Source organism: Callithrix jacchus, chromosome 6 (genome assembly GCF_049354715.1).
Source record: "Callithrix jacchus isolate 240 chromosome 6, calJac240_pri, whole genome shotgun sequence".
In the NCBI taxonomy this organism is placed as follows: domain Eukaryota; kingdom Metazoa; phylum Chordata; class Mammalia; order Primates; family Cebidae; genus Callithrix; species Callithrix jacchus.
Window position 1 is genome coordinate 117,835,704 of NC_133507.1, and position 26,955 is coordinate 117,862,658.

General features: G+C 35.5%; 1 protein-coding gene across 4 annotated transcripts in view; it reads right to left on the reverse strand.

Moving 5' to 3' along the window:
- The window catches only part of PGAP1 (post-GPI attachment to proteins inositol deacylase 1), a 91,421-nt gene that overhangs the window by 52,159 nt on the left and 12,307 nt on the right, over positions 1–26,955 (reverse strand). For 3 of the 4 annotated variants that reach the window (XM_002749587.6, XM_035305202.3, XM_035305201.3), the window contains exons 2-10: positions 25,224–25,377; positions 21,384–21,559; positions 17,193–17,364; positions 13,471–13,628; positions 9,635–9,687; positions 8,452–8,518; positions 4,750–4,855; positions 3,949–4,004; positions 2,673–2,756 (exon numbers count right to left, since the gene is read on the reverse strand). In XM_002749587.6, coding sequence (XP_002749633.1) covers positions 2,673–2,756; positions 3,949–4,004; positions 4,750–4,855; positions 8,452–8,518; positions 9,635–9,687; positions 13,471–13,628; positions 17,193–17,364; positions 21,384–21,559; positions 25,224–25,377 — 1,026 coding nt within the window. Of the gene's footprint in view, positions 1–2,672; positions 2,757–3,948; positions 4,005–4,749; positions 4,856–8,451; positions 8,519–9,634; positions 9,688–12,543; positions 12,594–13,470; positions 13,629–17,192; positions 17,365–21,383; positions 21,560–25,223; positions 25,378–26,955 lie in introns of all 4 variants that reach the window. The other variant, XM_078328067.1, reaches the window with a different exon arrangement.

Sequence of the window (26,955 nt, forward strand, 5' to 3'; positions counted from 1 at the left end):
TATGAGTCCTGTATCAGTTCCCTGTAATTCCCAGAACGATAATATGACATTAAAGAAGCAAGGCAACAGAACTGGAAACAGCCTGGACACAGAAAATCTAGCAGCCTGTAAAGATCTAACCCATTTTTGTAAAGGGTTTTTACAGCTACTAAGGGGGGCCTATCCTCAAACGTAGCCTTCATTATAAAAATTGCTGATATTCCACACTACTTCAGTGTACAGGAAATTCTGATTCATTCATCAATGGATTGAATAGATAATGTATGACTCAAGCCCACCCTAAGACATCATGTTGATATAACCTAGGTGTCAAAAGGCTAACTAGTTACAAAAACCTTAGAAGTTACTCAGGGATTATTGACTAACTCCTAAAGTGTATAGGAAAGAAAATGCTGCTAATCAAAAATCTATAGTTCTCAAAAAATTCTGTCTACAGTAAAAAACAATGCCTATAATGGCTGCTAAAATCATTAAGTGAAAGATTGACTGGGTACCTTATAATAGATGGACCCATGCTGGCACCACAGAGCCCACCAGTATTTTTGTCTCTAGAAGTGGTAAAGCCATTGTGTACTTCCTGATATCAAGAAATAGGTGATACACAGCTCTACTCATAAAACATTCTTACTATAAAAAATTAATCTGAATCTAATCAAGATTCTAGATCTAACTACCAGTTTATAGAAAATATAGGGGATAGAAATACATACTAAAAGACACTATGAGAATACAATCAGTTAAACCCAGAATGTGGGGAAAAGGGTGGGGGCTATTTATTATAAAAGAGACTTAAGATCTGTGAACCAGAGGCAATGTATACATTAGATTCTGATTCAAATAAACCTGAAATTTAAGTGAACCAAGGAAAACTGAACATGGAGTGAATATCAGATGATAGTAAGGAATTAGTATTAATTTGGTTGGAGAAAATAATGGCATGGTAATATGTAAAATCCTTATAGAAAAACATACTTTATGGATGAACTAATAAAATGCCTAGAATTTACTTTTAAAATTCTTCAGTCAAGAAGAGTGGGAAGGAATAAATGATGTACGACAGAGTATTGATAACTGTTAAAGCTGTGTGAGGATTATAAAAAAATTCATTCTAATATTTTCTTTCTGCCTTTACATATGCTTGAAAACTTATAAAATAAAAATTAAAAAGATTTTTTAAATTCACCACGTGACTTTATGCTAATTAATACGAGTGAACATTAAATACAGAAAAAAAGATCCCCCCATCAGCCAAATGAATAATTTGCACTTTGGCAGGCATTTTTCTCCATATAATAGTGACATTCTGATTTGAAATTCAATATTAAGTGAGAAAGGATATTTTAAGCCATTACTCGCAGGGCCAGAATCTGCCAGGGTAAAGAGCCCATCTAGATTTTAGGCTGAGAGATGCTAGTCTCTGTGAGAGATACAAAAGTCTGGCAATTTCACTAAAATGTAGTATTCATTAGCACCCAGCCCACATGCCTATCATCTTTTTAAAAAGATTTTACTATATAATCAGATGTCAGCATCTCCAGCAAAGTACTAGATTTTGGTTCTAAATAAATACAAATAACTTAACAAAAGGGAGAAGAAGGAACACATGGAAATATAAAGTGAAGAATCTTGCGACATGACAAAAAAAAAATCAGAATAGAGGAAAAATAATCCAAATTAAGAAAAAATCCTGAAAGTTAAAAATATAGATAAATTATTGAAGTATTATTTAAGCATTACTTTCTTCTTCTTTTTTTTTTTTCTTTTTGAGACAGGGTCTCATTTTGTCACACAGGCTGGAGCACAAGTGGTATAATCTCAACTCACTGCAGTCTCAACCTCTGGATTCAAGTGCTCTTCCTCCCTCAGCCCCACAAGCAGCAGGAACTACAGGTGTGTGCCACCACGTCCAGCTAAGTATTTTGTATTTTTTGCAGAGATGGGGTTTCATCACATTGCCCAGGCTGGTTTCAAACTCCTGAGCTCAAAAGACACACCCACCTCAGCCTTCCAAAGTGACAGGATTATAAGTGTGAGCTACCACACCTGGCTTCCATTCCTAATATCATAATAAATGCACGCTACAGCTTTTTTAAACAGTATCACAATTTTTAACAGTGCATAACAATACTCATTAAAAAGAAACACAATGAATCTAAAGCCTGAGCTGAAAGTGAAAAAAAAAAAAAAAGAAGAAACACAAAAATCAAAATCATTCTGATACAGTAAATCTAGATAACACTGTAAAAGTTACTCTATTATATTACAGAATATTTGGTATAAAAAGTACCTCAAATTTTAGTATGGAAACCAATGGAAAAACAGAATTCACTTTATGAAGTTACTATAGAATAGCTTTGCTTACTTACATCTATTCTTTAAAGTACTAATAGAAACTTAGAATTAAAGGGGTTTTGAATTCCATTTCTTCATCTTGAACAGAGTAAAACTAAGGCAGAAAGACAGGGTGGAAGACCTAAACTAGAACCAAAGTTACAATTTAATAGCATAGTATCTGTGATAGAAAATTTCTGATTAATACTTTTCAATTAAAACACTGTTCCAGAGAAATTATTTTTCAACTACTTAGATTTAACTAGGTCTATCAGTAGAATCTGAAAAATGAACAATAGTTTAACCTCTTAAATCTACGTAGAATGTACCAATTATCTTACCAGCATAGTGCTCTGACAATAGACATGAGTGTAGATTTTTCTATGATTTTCAAGAGGAAATGTAAAATATATCTTCTCAGATTCCTAAAAAAAGAAGGAAACACTCAATATAGCTATAATGAGTATATTAATTTAATCATTCCAAAAACCAGATATAGCAAATGAGTAATTATTCTAATTCTATCATCTCGGTGTTGTTGAGAACCAATACTCTAGGAGCAGAAGGAGGAAGATACAGAAGGGCAAGAGAAAGATTAGGTATAAACTCTGTAGTCCTCAGTTTGTCCTGGAAGTATCAGTGTGAATGAACTTTTTGTTGTTGTTGTTTTATTGTGTGTTTTTTTTGTTTGTTTGTTTGTTTTTGTTTTGCTTTTTAGTTAAGCTTTTATGCAGTTCTTAGCTCTGGCCACTGAAAAGGCCTAGAAATGCCAATCCAATACCTATAAGCATTTCTAGCACCAGATTATGGTTTTGAGACCCTCTAATGGTCATTGATAAGAGGATACATGTGAGCCAACTCACCATTCTGATAATGAGTAAATATAAGTTAATATCCAAAGATCCACACAATTATCATTCCTCACATGATTCATTCTACTTTTGATTAGTAGATTGGCAGAAGTTTTTCTCTAAGCATATAGAATTAACTAGAGTACTATTCTAGTTAATAAATAATAAAAGTAAACATCATCATTTTTGCATCCTCCTAAATTAATTAATAACTCCAGGCATTCCTCATCAACAGTGGCTAACATCACAAAAATAGAGCCTAGCAAAAACAAAAACAAAATAAAAATCTGAATATGAAAAAGCAGCTAGATCCAACTACTAAATCACAGGACCACAACTGGCAAAGGAACATGTTGAATGACTATAGGAATGCAATCAGTAAAATCAAGAATGTAAAACTCTAGAGGACAAATGACTTGTTGTTTTTGTTTTTTTTTCAACAAATAAGTTTCAAGAAAAAAAGGGAGAGGGTGGTGGTAAGAGAAAGTCTTCCAGATTAAAAAGGAATAAGAGACATTAATCAATAACAATGTGTAGGCCTTGCTTGGATCCTGATGTAAAACAAACTGAAATCAAAGAAAACAGCAAAAATAAATGGATGATAAAACTGATTACTGACTAGATTCTTCTTAAGGAATTACTATTAAATCATGGGGAAATGGCATGCAGTTATCTCTTTTAAAAGAGTCTTTAACTTTTAAAGATAAGTACTAAATTATTTCCGGAGAAAAAAATGAAAAAAAAAATCCATTGGTGGAATACTTACATTGTAAGCTACATAGGTCCATTTGGACACTTTTACTGGAACCCACATAGATGTCCCTTAAGGTAAAGGAAATTAATTTATTTGCCTTGTTTTGTTTTTATACTACATAGTTTCTTTCTTCTTTGAATCCTGGTGAAATACTTCTCAGTCACAATAAAGAAGTGGTTTCCTGAACACTGGCTATATTAAAACAGAAAATCTAGTAATATATTTTCTATATGCTCATCACCAACTAGCATTCACATCAAGTAAAGTATAAATCTGTTTGGTGTCCTTTAACTCTAAGGAATTATCAAAATAAGAAAATAAAGAAAATAAATATTTCACTTTCCAAACAAGACATTTAATTATATAGCAGGTATAATTTGCTTTACATTTAAATAGACAAAGCAAGTTGTTTTGCTTTATATTTAAAAACAAAATTTATCAGCAAAAGATATGTTGGTATCCAAAAGAAGAATGAATAATAACTGATAATTTAGAAACTGAAAGGAGGCAAGAATAACATGGCACTTATTTTATGTAATTGTTAGGAGAACAATCATTTAATTGAATTTTTTTCTATTTGTCATGTTATTTTCAGGACAAAATTTTAATCAGCAACCTCTTACATGTTGCTTCTCTTATTCCCTTCCTAACCAAGAACTGCACCAGCATCATCATAGGGAAATTAATTATACATATACAATAGGACCCTAAAACTTGAAGTATCACAGTTTCAAAGATTTTGTCTCCTACAAACAAATTAACCCAAAATTAATAATACTCCATTTAAAATTAAAATATGTTACTGTCACCAACCTGTTAAGTCAGAAATTATAGCTGGATTTTCCTCAAAATGTTTTGATGGGTGTCTTATAAAGTGGTGAGTCAAAACTGCCAATTTCTTCTTGGAATTTTGAGTTATCTAGAAAGCACATTGACACATTCTGTATCATTTTGTATCAATTGTAATAGTTCAATGAAACATTGCTTCAGTAATAATGACAACAGCCAACATTTATTACTCTGAGCCAGGCACTGTTCTGAGCACTGTACATGAACTCAATCACAAAAACTCTAAAAGATAATGATATTATCTGCATTTTAAATGTGAAGAAACTTAAGCACAAATAAATTAAGGAATTTGCCCAAGATCACACAGCTATTAAGTCTGGGCTGGGACTTACACCCAGGCATTCTGGCTCTAGAGTCATGCTTTCATCATTAGGTAATACTGCCCCTCAAGTTACAGTTAAGAATAAAACATTATAAAAATGTATAGAACCAGATGAGAGATTTAGAGATTCTTTGGTCTAATGATTCTAACACACCAGTTTTCAAATTCAGAATACTTCCAACACCACAACAAAGAACCCATTGGTCACTAGAGAAAATATTACCGACTTTCCTACCATAGAAATTACTCTCTTTTATTCTATCCTTCTACTTGTTTTCTAAATATCCTGGCACGATAAAAAGCTGTCAACTTTATACAAGCACATCCCTTAAAAAAAAGTGTACTGGGGTGTAAAATCCATTTGGTATCAACCATTATTCAACTCTCGAGTTTAATAATTGAGACCCTGACAGGTAAGTGACTTTTCTCAACAACAGAATGAGAATGGCAAAGATGTAATAAGGATTCAGGTATAGTAAACCTTTCCAAGCCCTTTGAAAGTCATTCAGCATTTCCTTGAGCATTTTTAATTTGCTACTTTGTAAGGCAGTGCATTCCAATTTTAACAACTCTTATCAGGAGAATGCTTTACCCTTTTTAGAGCAAATATCTGATTCCTTATTGCACTGCCATCTTAGATTGGGAAACAGTCTTTCAAAAATTAGAAGCTTGCTATGTCCGCCATTCAAACAAAACATTTCTTCTGCAGATAAAACAACTTCAAATATATCAACTGTTTATCACAGAACTCTTTTAGTCCCTTCACCATCCTGATTGCCTCCTCTGGATAAACTCAAGTTTGCTGACGTCCCTCTCAAAATATCATGCATGAAATAGAATACGGTTCTCTGATATGGTGTCAGCAGAGTGGAGGCCAGTGGAACTTTTTATTAATTCATGTAAACTCTCTACTTCGAAGAACTCAATCGCATACTAAATTTGTGTGATTTTCTTAAGTGGCCACATCTGTTTGCAATCAATTAAATGTTACAGCCTATCAAAACTTAATTAAGACTGGATTCTACCAACGTTACTCGCTCTCTAGGCAATCCATCTACTCACAAGTTTTTAGCTATGAATTTTATGCTAATAACCACCAAAAATTACTCTGATTCCTGCCTTATCACCATGCTTAGGACTAATTATGCTTTGCATTTTAGTTTCTCTGAATATATATGTTCTGCTTTTCTCCTAGACTATATGCTTCCCGAGGGTTAGGTATCATACCTTAAGTTTTTATTTTCTACTATTTAGTCAAGTCAATTACAAATAGTGAGTTTTTAAAACAAAACTCAGTTTCATCAACAGTATTTTTGATTCTTAGCAATATGGTTATCAAAAATTTCTCATTTTCCCCTTAAAATGGCATAAAATATTTATACATTTGGAATTATAATTCATTATATACTAGTACTATAGTACTTTTCTCATCTTACAAGTTAATGGAAAAACATGATTTTATTTACTGAAATTAGTTTTATGTCCAATTTTTTTAGGAATATACCTGACTGAGGTATCCTGTTCTTCACGAGTTGGAATAAGGTTTTTCCTAAGTTTACCAAACCTCAGTGCAAGTACAAACAACTTTAATTGATTCTATTATTGTATCCAGTTGCAGTCCCTCAAGTAGGCTTAGCAGCTTTACCAAGGCTAAGTCTCAACAGTTAAAACAATGTTGATAAACCAAAAATTATTTGTGTTCCTGACCAAGTCACAGTGTCAACTCGGTGAAGCTTATTCAAATCAATAAATACACTAACTTAACACCGAATCTTGCAGCTTAAAATGTGGTTAACACAAAATGACTTGGATCTTCAGGAAAGAGCTAAGTATCTATGATTCTCGTTAAGAGTGATTATGCAGCTTTCTGAAGAGTTAAGGAAAAAAAAATCCCTACCCTTCTAAGAGACTACACAGAAGGACAAAGGTTCTTTCCTCATAGGTAGAAAAGTATTGCCTGGAGACCTATTGAGCAAGAGGCCACTCATATTAGTTTCCCAAAGAATTGGAGCCTTCAGGGGAAACACTCCAAAAATATATGGGTTGCAATGCTTTGCCATGAAAAAGACTACTTAAAAAATAAGAAATTTTTTTCTCCAAAAGAAAAAGCCAGAGCCATAGTTCTCAAAATATATTTCCATGTATCAAGATGACCTGAGGTAAAAGGCTGTTGAAGATGAATAATGGCAATCTGTTTCCAACTCACAGAAAAAAATTTAAGTTAATGGAAATAATTCTCTGAATTTTGCTGAAATCCTTGGTACCTGCTACCATTTATCTGCTAGCAGACAAGAAAGAGATAAAAGAGGAATGTGATAATCTGTAAAGGATACTATGGCTTCCATTTGTTCTGCTAATTGAACAATTTGAAAAATTACTAGTTTGAAGAGTTTACACTGTGAAATCTCATTATAGAGAAGGTAAATCTTGCAGAAGTACATAATTTAAGTTCTGGTGAGCTTAGGTTATTCAATAAATTACACATTCTAATCTTATCAGAACGCTAAAGTGCTTTAAAAAAAAACATGGTTCAAAAATGTTTAATAAACTCAGGAGGCTGAGGTGGGAGAATCACTTGAGCCCAGGACTTTGAGTCCAGCCTGGACAACGTAGTGAGAATTTGTCTCTCAAAAAAAAAAAAGTCTAATAAGATAGATAATGATCAAAAATCACCAAAAAAAAAAAAAAGCCATAAGCTAGATAATGATGTTTATAAGGTATTACAAAAAAAATTTATAAAATAGTTTGTAAGAAGCATTTCCCCTACATTTAAAAATTAAAAGAAAGCCGGGTATAGTGGCTCACGCCTGTAATCCCAGCACTTTGGGAGGCCAAGACAGGTGGATCACCTGATGTCAGGAATTTGAAACCAGCCTGGCCAACTTGGTGAAATGTCATCTCTATTAAAAATACTGGTGGTGTGCATATGTAGTCCCAGCTTCTCAGGAGGCTGAGGTGGGAGGACTGCTTGAACCTGGGAGGCAGAGGCTGCAGTGAGCCAAGATCGCGCCACTGCCCTCCAGCCCGGGTGACAGAGTGAAACTCTATCAAAAAAAAAAAAAAAAAAGCTATATGTCAAACTTTAAACAGTGGGAAGAACTGGGGGAAGATTTAAGGTTCCTTCACTTTTTCATGTTCATTGCATTTTACAAATTATTCACAGCAGTCCAAATATTATGAGAAAAAGAAAGATATTTCCATATTTGAACTAATTAAAATTGATACAAGGTATATGCTTCTATTTTCATCAAGGTAAAAAAAATACACTAAATCCACCACGCTTGTAAATTATATAGTAAAGTAAAAGCTTTCGCTTAAATAATTTTTAGTTTAAAAATACATACCTGTTTAGTATCAGCATCAATAAGATCAAAGAACGCTCGAACCGTAGTCAACTGCAATTGTTTACACCTGAGGAATAAAGTGTTACAAATAAAACTTTCTTATGAAACATACACTTTTCATACAATTTTACTGTTTAATGGAACATCTGAGTTTCCTTTAGTGCTCTAAACTCAAAAATTATGTAACAAATCATTCTTATTTAGCGTATATCTTAAAGACGAAACCTTTAAAGCAAAAATAAAACAAATCTTCTTGAATGTTTGCCAGAATTTTCAGGGTCCTTCTGTTTTCCCTAAATTCCCTCACCTACCCTAGCTATAGATGTACTATCTACCCCATCTCTATATGCCTGAAGCATGTCATTCTAGCAGATACTACTGTTTGCACAGCCAGAGGAAAGTCAAAAGAGAATCTTTACGCTGAAACACAATGAGAAATATATTAGGGTCTGCCTATTTCTTGACCCGTATAGATAAATTTAATTCCTACTTGGTTTTCCATGTGCCGCTCCCTAGAATAGTCACTGCTCCATTAACCAAATCTGAGTATGGTGACTGGCCGGAAGCTCAGAAACTCCTACCACAGGTGCAATTGATTCCACCCAACTAGGAAAATATCAGAAACTTTGGTAATTGAAGTTGGCTTCATTTGAGACTAATGCTATTAGATTTTTGGGAGGTTATTTTATATGTTGACAAGAGAACCTTGGTCAAACTGAAACAAGAACCAAGATTAGAGTTCCAATTTCCTAAGTTAATATTTCTCCCATAGTCTTATATATGGATGATGTTCTAAGAAAGTCCACAAACAAGGTCAGGCGCGGTGGTTCACACCTGTAATCCCAGCACTTTGGGAGGCTGAGGTGGGCGGACCACCTGAGGTCAAGAGTTCGAGACCAGCCTAGCCAACATGATGAAACCTCACCCCTATTAAAAATACAAAAATTAGCTAGGCTTAATGGCACATGCCTGTAATCCCAGCGACTTGGGAGGCTGAGGCATGAGAATCACTTGAACCCAGGAGGTGAGAGGTTGCAGTGAGTGGAGACTGCACGACTGTCCTCCAGCCTGGGCAACAGACTGAGACTAAAAAAGTGGTTAACAAACCAATTAAATTACTGCATTGAGAAGAAAATAGGCCCCTGACAAATCATTAAAATAAGTTATATAAGTATTAACTTACCACACTATGGAGAGGTGGTCTGTTGAGACCCAGGTCTTAGGCACTGCTGAACTCTAGAAAAAAAAAAGAAAGAAAAAACAATAATCAAACTTACAAAAAATACATGTGTTATTCTCTAAAAAGTTTGAAATTGTTATAAGCTAATATTTAGAAACACATAACATAGTTTCACTATATTGTGACACTTAGACATTTTTAAATGATACATTCTTATAAAAGGCAATCTAAATATATTAAAATTTTTCTGCATAAAACGTAACTCTTTCTATAAATATCATTCCTGGTTAGTCAAGTTTAAATTACCCTTTAAAAATTATTAAAGCAAACTCAAACTCTTTCCTAAAATTTAATGTCGAACTTTTTTTATTACTCTAATGAGAGATAAGTTTAAGATTCTTTTATAAATCATAATGTAAGTTACTAAAGACATTTTAGTAATTTTAATTTTGACCAGACTACCACTTGATAGATTCTAAGATGTTATTTCTTCATCAGTGGTGTACCTAAGAAATTCCTAGGCCTAAGAAGATTTTTCAAACCAAATATGCCTGATCACAATTTCAAAACTACCAAATCAGACTTTCACAAGTGGGTTCCAGGCTTATTTATTTTGGAAAAAAAAAATCCCTAGCTGATTAGTATGTATAAGGACAAAAGCCTCCTAAAAAATATAAGTATTTGCAGAAGGCTTCCTAACAATGGCACAGCACCCTCCAAGAACTAGAGACTCTTTTTCACACCAGATAATGACCTCTCTGTGAATAGCATCTTACACACAATGGGTGCTCATTAAGTAAATCTGATTTTATTTTTCATAGCATCTCTCTATGCACCATCAAAGAGACAAGGAGCTGTCATTACCAGAACTGTCAAAACAAAATGAGGAGACTAATAGCGTAGATGCAAGATAATTTACAGAGGCCTAAAAATGTCTCTTTAATAAATGAACTTAAAAAATAGATAAGTATAACTTCTAAGGAATCACTATCACCCTTGAAGTCTATAAATAATATGTGTCTTTGGGTTCCAAGTTCTGAAGTGGGAGGAATCTGCACTTTACTTGATGAACTTATAAGTAGTTGATATATTTAGAAATTACTACTTATAGTTTACTAAAAAAAAAAAATAGACAATAGGAGTTCACTGTCGTTCTTTGATTACATTAATGGTCAGTAGAGTAAGAACTCTTAGTAGACAGCATTTACCATTACCAAGAATGTAAAACCAGTTTACTTCCATTCACTTTAATTAACGCATGTGTGCTAGAGTTGAAAAAGGAAAGCCAACAGAAATCAAAAAGGTAGTTGCTCATGATTGTTATGTTGAAAACTGCTAAATGTCTACCAAAATCCATTCTTCTTTGCTTGCACACTTGGCTAGACTACAGCTCTTAGCTTCTCTTGCTTTAATATGTGACTGAGTTTTTTCTAATGGTATGTGAGCAGGAGAGATGTGTGCCACTTGTAAGCCTGACATTTGCCTCATGCTCTTTCTTCCTTTCTGTGGTTGACGATAACTAGAGCAACTCTGAAAGTAAAACATTCAAGATGAAATGCCTACTCTCAGCCTGAGTCCCTGAATGGAACCTCTTAGAAAACCACCCACCAACCTAAATACCCATGCAGGGCAGTTACATGAACAAAACATAAACTTTTATTGTGCTTAAGTGTCATTACCTGTGTGGGACTATATTTTAGCAATATAGTCAAATCAACCCTCTTAATATAATTACAGTGTCTAACTTAAAAGATTTTTCCATCCCAGTGGATGCAAACATCATTTAACTATTCTTGAGATAATCATTCAAAAATTGTTACTTGTTAATAAGTTTTTAAAGTGAATATACATGCAGCTATATGAAAGGCTGTAGAATATCTGGAGGCTAAAAAATAAATCTTAGGGTATACAATGGCCAGTTCTGAGAAAGTTCCAAAAGTAAAATATCTTCATCAGATACAGAAATCAGAGATAACAAGCTGACTTGAAAGCAACACATTATCAAATGGATTAGAAAAAATAAAGTACACACACACACACACACACACACACACACAACTAAAAAGATCAAAGTGCTTTAAAAGATAAGCTTTAGGGCCTGGCTCGGTGGCTCACGCCTGTAATCCCATCATTTTGGGAGGCAGAAGTGGCAAATGCCTGTAATCCCAACTACTTGGGAGGCTGAGGCAGGAGAATTGCTTGAACCCAGGAGGCAGAGGTTGCAGAGAACCAAGATCGTGCTACTGCGCTCCAGCCTGGGCAACAGAGTGAGACCCTGTCTCAAAAAAAAAAAAAAAAAAAAAAGATAAGCTTTATGATGTGATATCAATACAGCATTGTGCTCCAGCCAAGTTCTAGGAAATAAGTTACATCAAATTTCAGATGACTAAATCATCTGTGTTTATAAAGAGTTGACATACAGGTTTTTGAGGACTTCCAACAAATATCTGACCAAAATATTCAACACCAAATAACAACATTCATACCTATAATAACAAGGTTTGATAGATTTACTAATTTAGTTTCAAAACTATTCTGGCTATATCCCAATTCCTCTAGATATATGAAAATGGTGGGTAATAGCAGAGTAGCTTAATAATTTTTGTCCTATGTAAGCCAAGCATTCAGCAAATACCTATTTAATGAATGAACAGTAATCTAAAGTAGGACAACAATAGGTGAGATGAACAAAGGAGTATCTATGAAGAGGTCCAACTATGAAACGGTGACTTTCTAGTGTTATCTCCTAAAAAGCAAAAGGAACAGGCAGACTACATTCTATGCATTTTCTCTTTAGAAAGTAAGTTACATTTGGAGATGATGTGTCTACTGAGTTAAGAAGCTACCATCTTAACTGAAGACTTCAAGGTTAAATATACAAGAAAGAAGTCCTAAAAGGAAACTTGACTCACTTTACATAGGTTATGTATCCCAGTTAAAGACCGAATACTTGATGGAAGTCCTAGCAGGGAAGAATAAGTAGCAAATTAATTAATCAGCGTTCTACTTATACTATCAAAGCTAATCAGGTTACTATAAGATTGGTAAACTTTCATTCAAATTTAGCATTTGGGAGTATGTGATACGTTTGATATTCCACTATGATTACATATAGTGTAACACAGATATAACTAGATTCCCCTGGATTCCAATCCACACATTCTTCTAGTTACAACTCTAATCAATGAATAGGCTCTTATTTTGGACAAGAAACCATTATTCCTCAATAATAGGGTCATTTTTACCACATTTCTAAGATCCTTTGTACTTTTTTTTTTTTTTTTAGTCAGAGTCTTGTTCTGTCATCAGGCTGAGGTGCAGTGATAAAAATCACAGCTTACTGTAACCTCAAACTCCTGGGCTCAAGTGATTCTCCTGACTCAACCTCCTGAGTAGCTCAGACTATGAACACTCAGCACCATGCCTAAATTAGCCTAGCTAATTTTAAATTTTTTCGTATTTTGTAGAGATGTGGGGGTGGTCTCCCTATGTTGCCCAAGCTGGTCTTGAACTCCTGGCCTCAAGCAGTCCTCCTGTCTTGGCCTCTCAAAGCACTAGAATTATAGGCATAAGCGATGGTTCCTGGCCATCCTTTTTACTCCCTATGGACATAAGCATCCACAACTCTACCCTCCCAACACATTCATGTTCATTCATTCATTCATTCATTTTCTCTCTCATTCCCTCTCTCTCTCTCACACACACACATGCATGCACATACAGCAGTCCTATGCCACTAACTCAGCAGTCATTACCACGCAGCTATATATTATTTCTTCTTTCATGTTCCACTGGGTCTATTACATTACTATTTCAGTAGAATCTTAAAAAAAGATTACCACAACAGATAAGGCACTGGTATGATGGCTTAATTTTGGGAGAAAAGTCAATCCTGAACGAACTTGGTAATCCCGGAATCCTCCAGCTACAGAAAGTGTAGTTAAATTTATTTGTCGAGCGTTTAGAATCCAATAGTTGTTTACAGTCATATAAAAATCTGGTAGGGAATAAAAAAGAGACATTAAAAAATAGTAGCCATTCCCTGCAACAACAAGATATCTATACAGTAATATTAACATTTAACTGAATTTTTCCTTAAGTCATTTCATCTATAAAGAGTGCGTTATTCACATTTCCCTATTTTCAGTAAAATCATTATCTTTACACATATTCCGACTTCCTCATTAAATCAATGTGCAAATACTAAGAGTTACTAAAGGCATTAATTGAAAAAAAGATACCCAAATTTTACTAGCTTCGGATCCATAAGCAAACACCTTTCTACATTCCACAAGGATGATGCTTACTCATGAGTCACACAGTACAGCAAAAAGGGAAAACCCTAATATTCTTCCAAAGATAAGAATTTACTATGCTACCGTTGTAGACATTTGTGGTGTTGGCTTCATGGTATATGCACATCTTCAAACCCATCAAACTGTATATATTACATATGTGCAGTATTTAATATATCAATTACCCTCAATATAGTGTGTGTGTTTTTTTTTAAGGAAAAAAAAAAAAGAGCTGTAGACCCCTCCACATGATAGCAGTGTCGCAGCTTAAAAAGGCTTAATAAGTCTCTGTGGCCAACCACCACCACAGAGTACTAATTAAATTCTTACAATCTATCAGGACAATACTACCGACATTAGTCTTAGGACTATGCTGCTGTGGAAAACCTCAGGGTTAGGGTTCAACCCATTTAGTGTAACAAGTAGTTCAAAGGAAAGAACCTGCGGACAATTTTTCACTTTGTCTATTGAGGTGAGAAAATTCTAGTGTCAAAGACTAAACAGAGGCTAGGGCAGGGGATTTCTCAGTTCTTTTCCTGATTATCAAAACTTAATGCATTTTTATCCTGGCATTTGATCCCCCTCAGAGTTTCAAACATTGGGTACAGCAAGCTGCCCCCATTAAAGATCCCAGCAGTACTTACTTAGATTACCACCTAGCAGACTGAGTCTTAACATCTGGAGAACCTGGGATTTAAGTATCAGTGGGGCACACATGCCATATGTCTAAATAGTTTAAAAAATAAAAAATCCATCTAATAACTTGTTAAATCAAATACAGTTTTTTCTGCCTATTTTGAAAAATATATAATTGAAATAACCTGGAAGGCCAGGTTCAAATTAAGAACTCTCAGACACCTCAGAGTTAGCCACTGGATGGTGGCAGAATGGAGGGGAGCAGATCTCTAGACTCTTACTGTGCTTCTCTTCCCATCCCAGTCGACCCTGCATGGCAAGGGCCTCATGTGCACATGCAAGCTCTGTCTGTACTTCCTGCAGAGCTATGCCTTGGCCAAACTCAAGCTTAGGATTCTACATACCTGCCCTCAGCCAAACAAAGAAAATGAAGAGACCCATACAGGTCTTGGAAGCAGGCTTGGGACATTATATAGACAAGAAAAGTCTGGAGGCTTGGTTAGCTAGATCACAATGTAGAAGTAAAGACACAGCCTCCACATGGGGAAGCTACTTAACCTTCATGCTTCTCACACCTGGGAAAGGGTACGGGCAGAGCAGCAGGAGCCTCTAAAGTGCAGATCCTAGTGCAAGGCCTCCTTCCTCCTATTGAAAGGCAGTACTTTCACCAAGTATAAAAGGAATCTACTTGAGAGGTCATATGGACCTCTGTCTCTCAAAACTTTAAAAGTTTCATTCTAATTTTGACTTAATAAAATAAAGTGAATAAATCTAGAATAAATAGGAAAGACTCACTAATTACAGGAAACACATCCCAACCTTAAGAATCACTTTCAGTCTGAGCCTTTTAGAGACAAAACAGTGCCACCCTCCAAAGAAATAAAACCTATTGAAGGTTCATTCCTCAAATAATTTTTAAAATATGTTTGAGTCATTCTTATTTAATCTACATGGCTCATCTACATATACCATATAAAATGCAATAATATAAAGAAAGAGTTTTCAATTATGGTGACAAATACTTTTAGCCTTTAATATTTTTCCCAAACCTAAGGTCATTTAAGATTATTAGACTACAACAAATTTAAACAACTTCATTATTTTAAAATTAAAATGTTTCCTCATTAAAAGACTTCTACAAGCAAAATTTTAAATGTACTAACAGAAAAACAGAGCCTCATAATAATTACTATTGCACCAGATACTTAACAAAAAATAAATAATTCTTTGGCAATGCTGTTATGTTAAGATGAGCACTTTAGAAAAACTACTTTGAGATGGAGTCACTGGTGAATACTTCTCACTTAACTACAAATAAAATTTTCTTCAAAATTAAAATAATGCAAATTTTAATAGGTAAGAAGCTATATACATTTACTAACCAGGAAGAATTCTTTCTAAAGATTTTCTTCTACTTATATAATATTCCTATAAGCAGTGAGGATAATGTTTGGCTTTTTTTTTTTAACAAGTTGAGATAACTGGTATTTAATTCTTATTCTGTGACATTATCACTATTTGTAGATGACATCAATCACAAATTTCCATTTTTCATTCAAAATTCCTGCAAGATTATATTATTATCTATGGTTTTATTTCCTATGCTAATATACTTCAATTAAGAGGCAGTACAGCATGCAAAGGTTAACAGCACAAGGCCAGAAGCAAGTTTGTGAGGGTCAAATATTGGTTTCACTACTTTCTTGCCACACGACTCTGGGCAAGAACTTTACCTTGGCCTTTTTCTATCCATAAACATGAAGATAATAATGGTACCTACCTCACAGGACTGCAGTGAGGATTCAGCATGGTAATATATCATATGAAGTCTTTAATACCCAAATTATATTGACTTCAATAAATATTAGGAATTATACCTCATTAAATAAAGTGTTAGTGTACCTATGTATTTAAAAATTAGACATAGCTACTATTCTATTCTACTTAAATATAAGCTTATGTTCGATACAGTCCTAAAACAGTTAACAAAGCACAGGAAGTTTAAACACATCTTAAGAGACAGGGTACTGTCCTCAAAAATAACTAAACTGGCCAGGCATGGTGGCTTATACCTGTCATCACAGCACTTTGGGAGGCAGAAATAGGCAGATCACTTGAGGTCAGCAGTTTGAGATCAGCCTGGCCAATATGGTGAAACCCTGTCTCTACTAGAAATATAAAAATTAGTGGGGATGGTGGCGCACACCTGTATTCCTAGCTACTTGGAAGGCTGAAACATGAAAATCACTTAAACCTAGGAGGCAGAGGTTGCAGTGAATTGAGATTACACCACTGCATTCCAGACTGGGTGAAAGAGCAAGACTCCCTGTGCCAAAAACAAACAAACAAAAACTAAATGGAAGCCCTAGTGCCTAGGAATTATAAAACACATGTCAACCATGTTAAGATGCTATAGACACACAAAATCTAACAGTAGTTTCAATTATAAGCCTAAGTTCAAAGATATAAAGAGAGAGACACTCAGTATTGGAAGTGCTTGTTTGCAATTGAGTTGCTTCATACATGGATAAATCTGTAGCATACTCTAAGGGGAATAGCTGTAGGGATTTATTTATTTAATCCTAAGCAACAATAGGGAGGTCAGCTAATGTTTATGTAACAGTACTCACCTGTAATGAAACGATCTAATGGCATCACAGGAGCAATATGAGGTGTGGCTTGTGTAATAAGAAGATTTATCAGATCATGCTTAAAATTTGTCAGTGTAAGCAATGCTCTTGCAACAAGGCCACCCATAGAATGACCAATTATCGCCACACTTTTTGGAGCATATTCTTGACCCTATTAAAAGAAATCACCAGGTCATAATTAAGGCTTAGTATCATTTTAAAAATACTAAATAGTTCTTTCTGCGTATGAGCAATTTTACAGGAAAAAGAAAACCAAACTTAGTGGTGTGATCTCAGTTCACTGCAACCTCTGCCTCCTGGGTTCAAGCAATTCTCCTGCCTCTGCCTCCCAAGTAGCTGAGACTACAGGTGTGTGCCACCAAAACTAGCTGATTTTTTTGTATTTTTAGTAGAGATGGAATTTCACTGTGTTAGCCAGGATGGTCTCCAACTCAGGACATCATGATCCGCCCACCTTGGCCTCTCAAGGTGCTGGGACTACTGGCATGAGCCACTGAGCCTGGCCCATGTTATTATTATTTTTTATCTCATCCAATTATTCTATATTGTGCATTTGGGTTTAAAAGTGAAACAGCATTCCAAACATTTATTCACTGACAATTACATATATTTTATTTTTTTAGAGAAGTGCTTTTCAAAAAGATCTTTTGTTTTCACCCATCTCCTCAGTCTCATTACCATACTTTCACTCATCATCTCCAACACTGATCCTTCCTATATACCATCTCTTCTCAATGAGCAGACTGAATCTTGTGCGGAAGAGTTAACATAGGAGGCCTGAGACTGCTCTCCTTGGCATGGACTGGATACAAGGTTGGCTCTTGGCTGGAATCTGGAACCTTATATTTGGGGGAGATTCCCACCATTCCTAAATGATAAGAGTGACTAAATTGTTTGTGCAAACAACATGTTTGATGCTGAACACCTGCTGTCCTCCAGCCTGGAATTTTGGTATGTGCTAGGCAGAGAGTATCTATGTAATACAACCCCAGTAAAAACCTTGGGCACTGAGTCTCTAATGAGCTTCCCTTGTGGACAGTATTTCAGCAAAGTCATAATATACTGATTTAGGAATCAAGCGAGTCCTTGGTGATCGCCAAATACAGACCCGATCTTAGCAAAAGCCAACCCCTACAACTGTGCTCTGAAACCTGTCCCCTTTGACCTTCTCAAGTACATCACTCTAGCAATCCTTCTCGTTCTTGCATTATTGCTTTTCTCTCTCTAGATGATTCTCTTTTTTTCTCTCTCTTTTTTTAAATGGCATTTTAAGTTTTGGGGTACATGGGAAGAACATGAAAGATAGTTGCATAGGTACACATGTGGCAGTGTGATTTGCTGCCTTCCTCCCCTTCACCTATATCTGGCATTTCTTCCCATGCTATCTCTCTCCAACTCCCCACCCCCGACTGTCCCTCCCCTATTCCCCCCAACAGACCCCAGTGTGATGCTCCCCTCCCTGTGTCCATGTGTTCTCATTGTTCAACACCCACTTATGAGTGAGAACATAGTGTATAAATATACTGCTATTCTCTCTTAAAATACTTGTATTCTTAAGTATATCACTCTAGCAATTAGTGTATAAATACACTGTCATTAGTGTATAAATATACTGTTACTCTCTTAATACACTTGTATTCTCAAGTACAGCACTCTAGCAAGCCTTCTCTTCCTGCATTGGTGCTTTTCTCTATATATATCATTTCATTAGCATATAAACATACTGTTATTCTCTCTTAAAAATAACTCCCTTTTAATTCTCACTTTCCCCTTAGTAACTTCTCTACATTTCTTTACAGCAAACCTCTAAAAACAAGTTGCAGGCCAGGCACAGTGGCTCATGCCTGTAATCACAGTACTTTGGGAGGCTGAGGCAGGTGAATCACTTCAGGTCAGGAGTTCAAGACCAATCCAGCTAACATAGCAAAACCCAGTCTCTACTAAAAATATAAAAATTAGCCAGGTGTGGTGGCATGTGCCTGTAGTCCCAGCTACTCAGGAGGCTGAGGCATGAGAGTCACTTGAACCCAGGAGGCAGAGGTTGCAGTGAGCCAAGATCATGCCACTGCATTCCAGCCTGGTGACAGAGTGAGAACCTGTCTCAAAAAACAAACAAACAAAACAAAAAGCAAGTTGTATACACAGTACTTGCTGTTTCCAATTTCTCAACTTCCACACACTCTTAAATCCATTTCAATCAGACTTTTACACCAACATGCCACCAAAACTGTCCTTGCCAGATCACCAACGAATCCAATGGCCAATTCTTAATTCTTTTTATTTTTTTTTTTTTTGAGACAGGGTCTTACTCTGTCACCCAGGCTGAAGTGCAATGGCACAATCATTGGGGCTCACTGGAGTTCCAATCTCCTAGGTTTCAAGCAGATCCTCCTATCTCAGCCTCCCAAGTAGCTGGGACTACAAGTGTACACCACCTCATCCAGCTAATTTTTTTTTTTTTTTTTTGTAGACACAGGGTCTCCTTAGGTTGCCTAGGCTACAATGGACAATTATTAATCCTCATCTTATGTGACCTATCAGCAGCATTTGAGACAGTTGATCACTTCTTCCTTCTTTGAAATATTTACGTTAGTTTCTTTGACAACAAACTCTCCTGGTTCTCCCTTTACCTCACTGGCTACTCCTTTTTAGTTTCTGGCTCTGCTTCCTTCTCATCTCTCCTCATTTCTTTTTTCTTTTCTTTTCCTTTTTTTTTTTGAGATGGAGTTTCACTCTTCTTGTCCAGGCTGGAGTGCAATGGCGTGATCTCAGCTCACTGCAACCTCTGCCATCCAGGTTCAAGTGATGCTCCTGCCTCAGCCTCCTGAGTAGCTGGGAGTACAGGCATGTGCCACCACGCCTAGCTACTTTCATATTTTTAGTAGAAACGGAATTTTTCCATGTTGGTCAGGCTGGTCAAGGCTGGCCTGACCTCAGGTGGTCCCCCTGCCTTGGTCTGGGAAGGTGCTGGAATTACAGGCATGAGCCACCAGGCCTAGCCGTCTCTCCTCATTTCTTAAAACTGAAGTGAATCAGGCCTCCATCCTTAGATCAGTTCTTTTTCATATCTTTGTTGAAACCATTAGTGATCTCTTCCAGTCTAGTGGCTTTAAATATATCTACACACTGTCAACCCCCCAGTAATTATCTCGAGGCTATACCCCTTCTCTTGAACTCTAGCCTTGAACACCACCTGCACAGTAACATACATGGAATGTCTAATGTGGATCTCAAACTGAATCTGTCTAAAACTAAATTCTTAATCTCCTCCAAATCTGTCCCTCCTACATTCTTCCCTATGTCAGTTAATGGCAGTCAATCTTTCCAGTTGCTTAGCCAAAAAAACTTGGGTCATCCTTAATTCTTCTTTTCCTCTCACTATGCCCTTCTATATCTGATCTGCCAGCAAATTGTAATGTCTCAGCCTTTAATTTCTCATCACTTCAAGTGCCACCACCTTGATTTAAACTACCACTATGCCTTGAACACACCCCACCACTTCCTCCTTAGCATGCCACTGTTTTATAATTACTTTTCCTGTGTAGCATGGCATTCAAAGATTGAAAAATATGCATTTTTAGAGCCCCTTTCTTTGCCTCACTCTCTTCTTTCCCATACCGTGTCACATTTAGCTGCTTCGGCAGCGCCCAATTTCAATTCTCTACTTTCTTCAGCTAAGTGACAACAATGTTGCCCCATGATCTGGAAAATACTTTCAGGCAAAAAACCCGAGCAATCATGGAGCTCACTTCTTCCAGGGATCAGAGTCCTTTGCTGTTCTGTTGTCCAACATCTCAAATCAGGTGCCTCAGATATCTTGACCAGTTTTATAGTTGTTTACAAATGCAGGCAGTCTACCTTAGTACCAGTTAGTCATATCTAGAGGCAGAAATCTATACCAATGGTTTCTAGGTAATGCATCGCACTCTTAATTTATATATATATATATATATGTATATATATATAGTTTTAAAAAGTTTTTCTTCCTGAATTCACCGTAAGAAACATTTCTTATAAATTTAAACTTCAAAACCATTACTGAGACCAAGACAAAAGACTCTCACAAAAAAATCTTTGTACCATCTCTGCTTCAACTTCCAATACATGATTTAAAGTATACTGAATCCCTTTTTTAAAAAGATGCTGATAGGTTGCATACTTATCTCTCACCTTATAGAGTTTGAGAATTGTTTTAATACATTCATGTACAAACTTGGTCTGCTTCTGAAGACTTCCACCATATAGTGCCACCAGTTCTTCATTGAAGTTCACACTAAAGAAGTCAAAGTGGTACTTGAAGTCAATGTCCTCTGCTTTTCTAAGTGCAATGGAGCCAATAGAACGAACTGCAGAGGAAAAGAGTGAAGTGCACATTAAACAATACCTTTTTTTAAATTTTGAGATGGAGTTTTGCTCTTTGTTGCCCAGACTGGAGTGCAATGAGATCTCAGCTCACCGCAACCTCCACCTCCTGGGTTCAAGCGATTCTCCTGCCTCAGCCTCCCAAGTAGCTGGGATTACAGGCATGCACCACCACGCCTGGCTATTTTTGTATTTTTAGTAAAGATGGGTTTTCTCCATGTTGGTCAGGCTGGTCTTGAGCTCCCAACTTCAGGTGATCCACCTACCCAGGCCTCCCAAAGTGCTGGGTAGGTGTGAGCTACTGTGCCCTGCCCTAAACAATACTTTTATGTTTCATCCCTTCCTTCTTCAGAATTTCTTAAAAAATAACTTTATTCTGTATCACAAATATAAACCACCTATTTCAGGATGAAATTCATTAATAGTACCAATTTAGAACAAACGAACCTAGCAACTGTATGCCTTGAATGCAGTATGCCCTATATATTTTTAAATTTAAATAAATAAAAAGCAAGCAGATCATTTATTCTACCTTCTTTTCCTTTGGTGGGAGCAACAATAGCTAAAAGAGTAGGATTCTTTGAAGAATAAGACATATAAATTTTGCCAAACTTACTGAGGATTTTAAAGATGAGAAGGTTCCTACAAGAAATATCCATTCATCATTTGGTTTAGATACCCATACTTGATTTGTCTTTTTCTCCTAAAAAGGACATCCAATTCATCAGTAAGGGCTGCCACACTGTATCTTCCGAATATATCCCCAGTTGAAATTTCTCGCCATTCCCATCACTGCTGTCCTAATCCAACACCATTATCTCTTGTCTGAACTCCTCTAACAGTTTCTTTACTCGTCCCCCTGCTTCCACTCTTTTTGTTCTTATTGTTTTGCAAATCTTTTAAAAACTTTTATTATAAACTGCTTATATTAGATGGCATAAAAATTGTAGCATATGGTTTAGCAAACAAAATACCTGTTTGCAATTTCATTTTTAAAAAACATATACAACAGATGCATTATAATCCACATATTATACAACTCACTATATAAACTGTAAAATTAAATGGTTTTTAGTATATTCACCATCTCTGGTATTTATTGTATAACTATCTCTGAAATCTAACATTAGGTATTTTTTAATTACTTCAAAATCAAAACTCTGTACCTACTGGCAGTCACTCCCCATTTCTTCATTCCTCCCAACCCTTAGGCCTAACTAACAAGCACTGATCTACCTTCTGTCGCTGTGAGTTTGCCTATTCTGGACACCTCGTATAATATGTGGCCTTTTGGAACTGGCTTCTTTGACATAGCACGATGTTTTCAAGGTTCATCCATGTTGTGGGATGTATCAGTACTTCATTCCTCCTTTTTATTGAATAATATTGCATTGTATGAATATGCCACATTTGATTTATCTATTCATCAGCTGAGGACCATTTAAATTATTTCCACCTTTTGGTTATTATACACTGCTATGAATGTTTATATACAAGTTTTTGTGTGGGTATGTGTTTATTTTTCTTGGGTAGATACCTAGAAGTGGAATATTACATGATTGCTCAGTGTTCAATATTCTGAGGAACTGCCAAACAGTTTTCCAAAGTAGTTGCACATTTTACATTTCCACCAGCAATGTATGAGGATTCCAATTTCTCTGCATCTCCACCAACACTTGTTGTTATCTGTCTTCTTTATTACAACTATCCTTGTAGGTATGAAGCGGTATCTCATTTTTATGTATAGTTCTTTGATGACTTATGATGTTTTAGTATCTTTCCTGCTTCTACTCTTGCCCTGCAAAGGAAAGTCTCTTCATAGCGAAGCCAGAGTGACCTTTTTTTAAAAGTAAATCACACCTGTCGGATTGCTTAAAAATTTAATATCTGACAATTCCAGTGTTGTAAAGGACATGGGGCAAAGGAAAGTAAAATATACTGCTTGTAAGAATATAAATTAGCACAGTCAGTAAAGATTAAAAAGACACACATAACCTATAATATGGAATTACACTCTTAGGTATGTATCTTACAGAAACACAGTAACTTCAGGACACATATGGAATAATATTCATCATTTGTAATTGCCAATAAATGTAAACATTTATTCTGTCCAAAGACAGAATGGACAAACCATAGTATAGTCATACAACACAAATAATACAGAATAAGGAAAATGAATTTGGATGAATTTTAAAGATAATGCTGAGTGGAAGAAGCCAGACACAAAAGAATACATACTGAATGACTATATTCATATTACAAAATTTAAAAACAGCCTCAAATAAATAGATTATATTAAGTAAAACTACAAAGAAAGTTAAGGAAATTACCATCTTAACATTAGGATTTTAATTATATCAAGAAAGAGAGGAGGGAGTTTTAACCATGAAGGGGCACATAAGGGGTTTCTAGGTCACTGGTAATCTACTTCTAGACTAAGGTTTGGTTTCATGGGTATGTACTTTATAATAATTTGTAACCAAATATCTATGTTCTATGTATTTCTCTGTAAGTAATATTTCAAATACAAAGATAAATTTTAAAAATCAGATTATATTTTTCTTACCCAAAGCTCTCAACAGTTTCTCATTCATTCAAAGTCTTTTCCACAGCATATGTGATATGGCCTGTGGCTACTTTTCCAGTCTTATCTCTTTTCACTTTCTCTAGTCACAGTAGCCTTGAATGCACAAAGCATGTTCCTGCCTCCTGATTTGCTTCCCTAATCAATACTTCCCTCAGTCAAACCCTCAAATGTCATCTCCTCACAATGGCCTTTCCTGACCACCTCATCTGAACTAGCCACCTCCTGACCCTTTTATATTCTACCTCCTTAGTCTGTTTTTCTTTCCAGCCTTTAATATTACTGACGTATTTGTTTGATCACTGTCCTCTCAATAAGCATATAAATTTGATAAGAGAGGGACTTTAACTGTCTTGATATGCTCTGGATCCCTAATATCTAGAACACAGCCTGGCTCATGGTAGACACCTGTAGATACGTGCTAGGTGAATAAACACATAAATAACTGCATATGTTGAAACAATTCCAATCCATTAAATAACAAGAAAGCAGGTTTTAGTTTAAAACAAAATTAATTCCAGTTTACTTAGCTGTTATGCCAGAAATAACTGCTATATCTCCAAGCCAACATCAGTTTGGAATCTGTACATGTAATTTCCCTATCCTTACCTTTCTATGTTACTCCCAGTACTTCTAGATCTCTCTAACTTAAATAACTCCAAAAGAAGGAAATGAATATCTCTTATTTTGTATAACATTAGCCACTGATTTACTTCCCTAATCAATGCTTAAGTTTCTGTTCTCTTTACCATTCATTTCCGACATAAATGTGTTTCCTCTGCTGATTCTCCAAGGGGTTCCCCCTTTATCATCTACTTATCCAATCCCACTCCATCTTATTCTTATTTCTCTCTTTGCAAAGTGGTCTTCAATTTTTCTAAGTACTTCTCACATGTATTCTCTCAGAAAATGTCATATGTTGGTCTCTCTGTAAGCCCAACATAGTACTTCAAACACAGCATGCATTTCATTTACTTTATTCGATTCACTGAGTATAGATATGATTCAAATTTTTGAGTTGAATTTTATAGCTTTCAAAACTTACTTCCAGTGAAACTTACCTTGTTTATAACTTCCAGCATTACCAGGAAGAAAGAGAACTGGAATACCCGTCAAAGGGAGAATTTTGTGTTCTTCAGCATAGGATCCTTCTCCATAAAGATATAACTCATATGCTGGATAGCGTTTTGCCAGTTTCTTTGGAAGTTCTATTTTCTACATGTAAAAAAACGTAGTTTCACGTTAATCAATTTTATTAATACAGTTCAGCCTCATCATATGCAATTCTGAATTATGCAAATTTGAAATAGTACAATATAAAAATATTACTGATATTAAAACCACACTTCATACACAAAACAAGTTCTACTTGTAGTTTATTCACATAGAAAATAAATCTTGAATTGTGTGAATTTTGAAACATGCAGTCTTCAGGAAAACATAAAAGAGGACTAATTGAATTTCTAACAAATACAAATTACTCAAAATGGCCACTGACAATGGCAGAAAGCACTGGTATATGTCAACAAGTTACATCCTAACATAATTGGATAACTATCAATTATACTTCAAAATGATAAAGGCTTTCTGTCATCAAATCTTTTTTTCCAGTTTTAACTATTTTGAAATGTCCCTCCTTTTACTCAGACCCAACTATATATTTCAGTTGTCACAGTTTCAAAAGAAAGTACATTGTTTTACAATGCAGCTTTCTGACTTCTCAATTGAATATGCTTTGGCCTACAATATGCTTAACAAATTAATCTGAACCTAATAGCCATGTCTTAGTCAAGATATATACACTCTTCTTACCATAAACATTCCAGTGAATTAGTATCTATTTCAATTTTCATGGACCAGGTGTATGGTTTGTTGGCAAACCTTACACTACTCTGCAATTCATGTTATTGTATACCAATAATACAGCAGCTCACCTAACTACTGAGTCAGTAACTCACCTAAATTTTTTTCAGCATAGTGTAAATCATCTCTTAATGTCATCCTGAAAGGTAGACCTCTATAAAAGTGGTAGTAAAGTATATATACACCCTTTTGCTCCTTTTCTTTTTTTTATTTTAAAAGACAGAAACCATTAAGAATGAAATCAATTACATTGTATAGTAATGTCTACATAGATCTAGCAGTGCTGTACATGTGGTATGTGCTTGATAAAAGAATTTAACTACAAAGTGAATTTCAAAACCTGTAAATGTTGCTAATGACTGCTCAAAACCCTCACTGTTCCAAAAACAAAAAAATTCTGATCATTTGTGCACATTCCTAAATATCCCTTTGAGGAAATTAACATAAACAATCTATGCCAATAACACCATGGAAACATCTGCAGAGACTGTAAGCTTATTAAGATACTAGCAACCTTAGTTACCTCCCCAAAAACTTAAAATACAGAAATAACCCCACTATTTGTTTTATATTTAATACATGTACTTCAATTATATTAGTCCCAATACTGATTGTGCACAGAATATAATCAAAACTGAAAATGACACAATTGTTTACTTCTTTAGGGACAAATTAAACAAAAAGAAAACAGGGCTGGGCATGGTGGCTCATGCCTGTAATCCCAGCACTTTAGGAGGCTCAGGCAATTGGATCAGGAGGTCAGGAGTTCAAAACCAGCCTGAACACCATGGTGTAACCTTGTCTCTACTAAAAACACGAAAGTTAGCTGGGCAGGGTGGCACACGCCTGTAGTCCCAGCTACTCAGGAGACTGAGGCAGGAAAATTGCTTGAACCCACGAGGCGGAGGTTGCAGTGAGCCAAGATCCAAC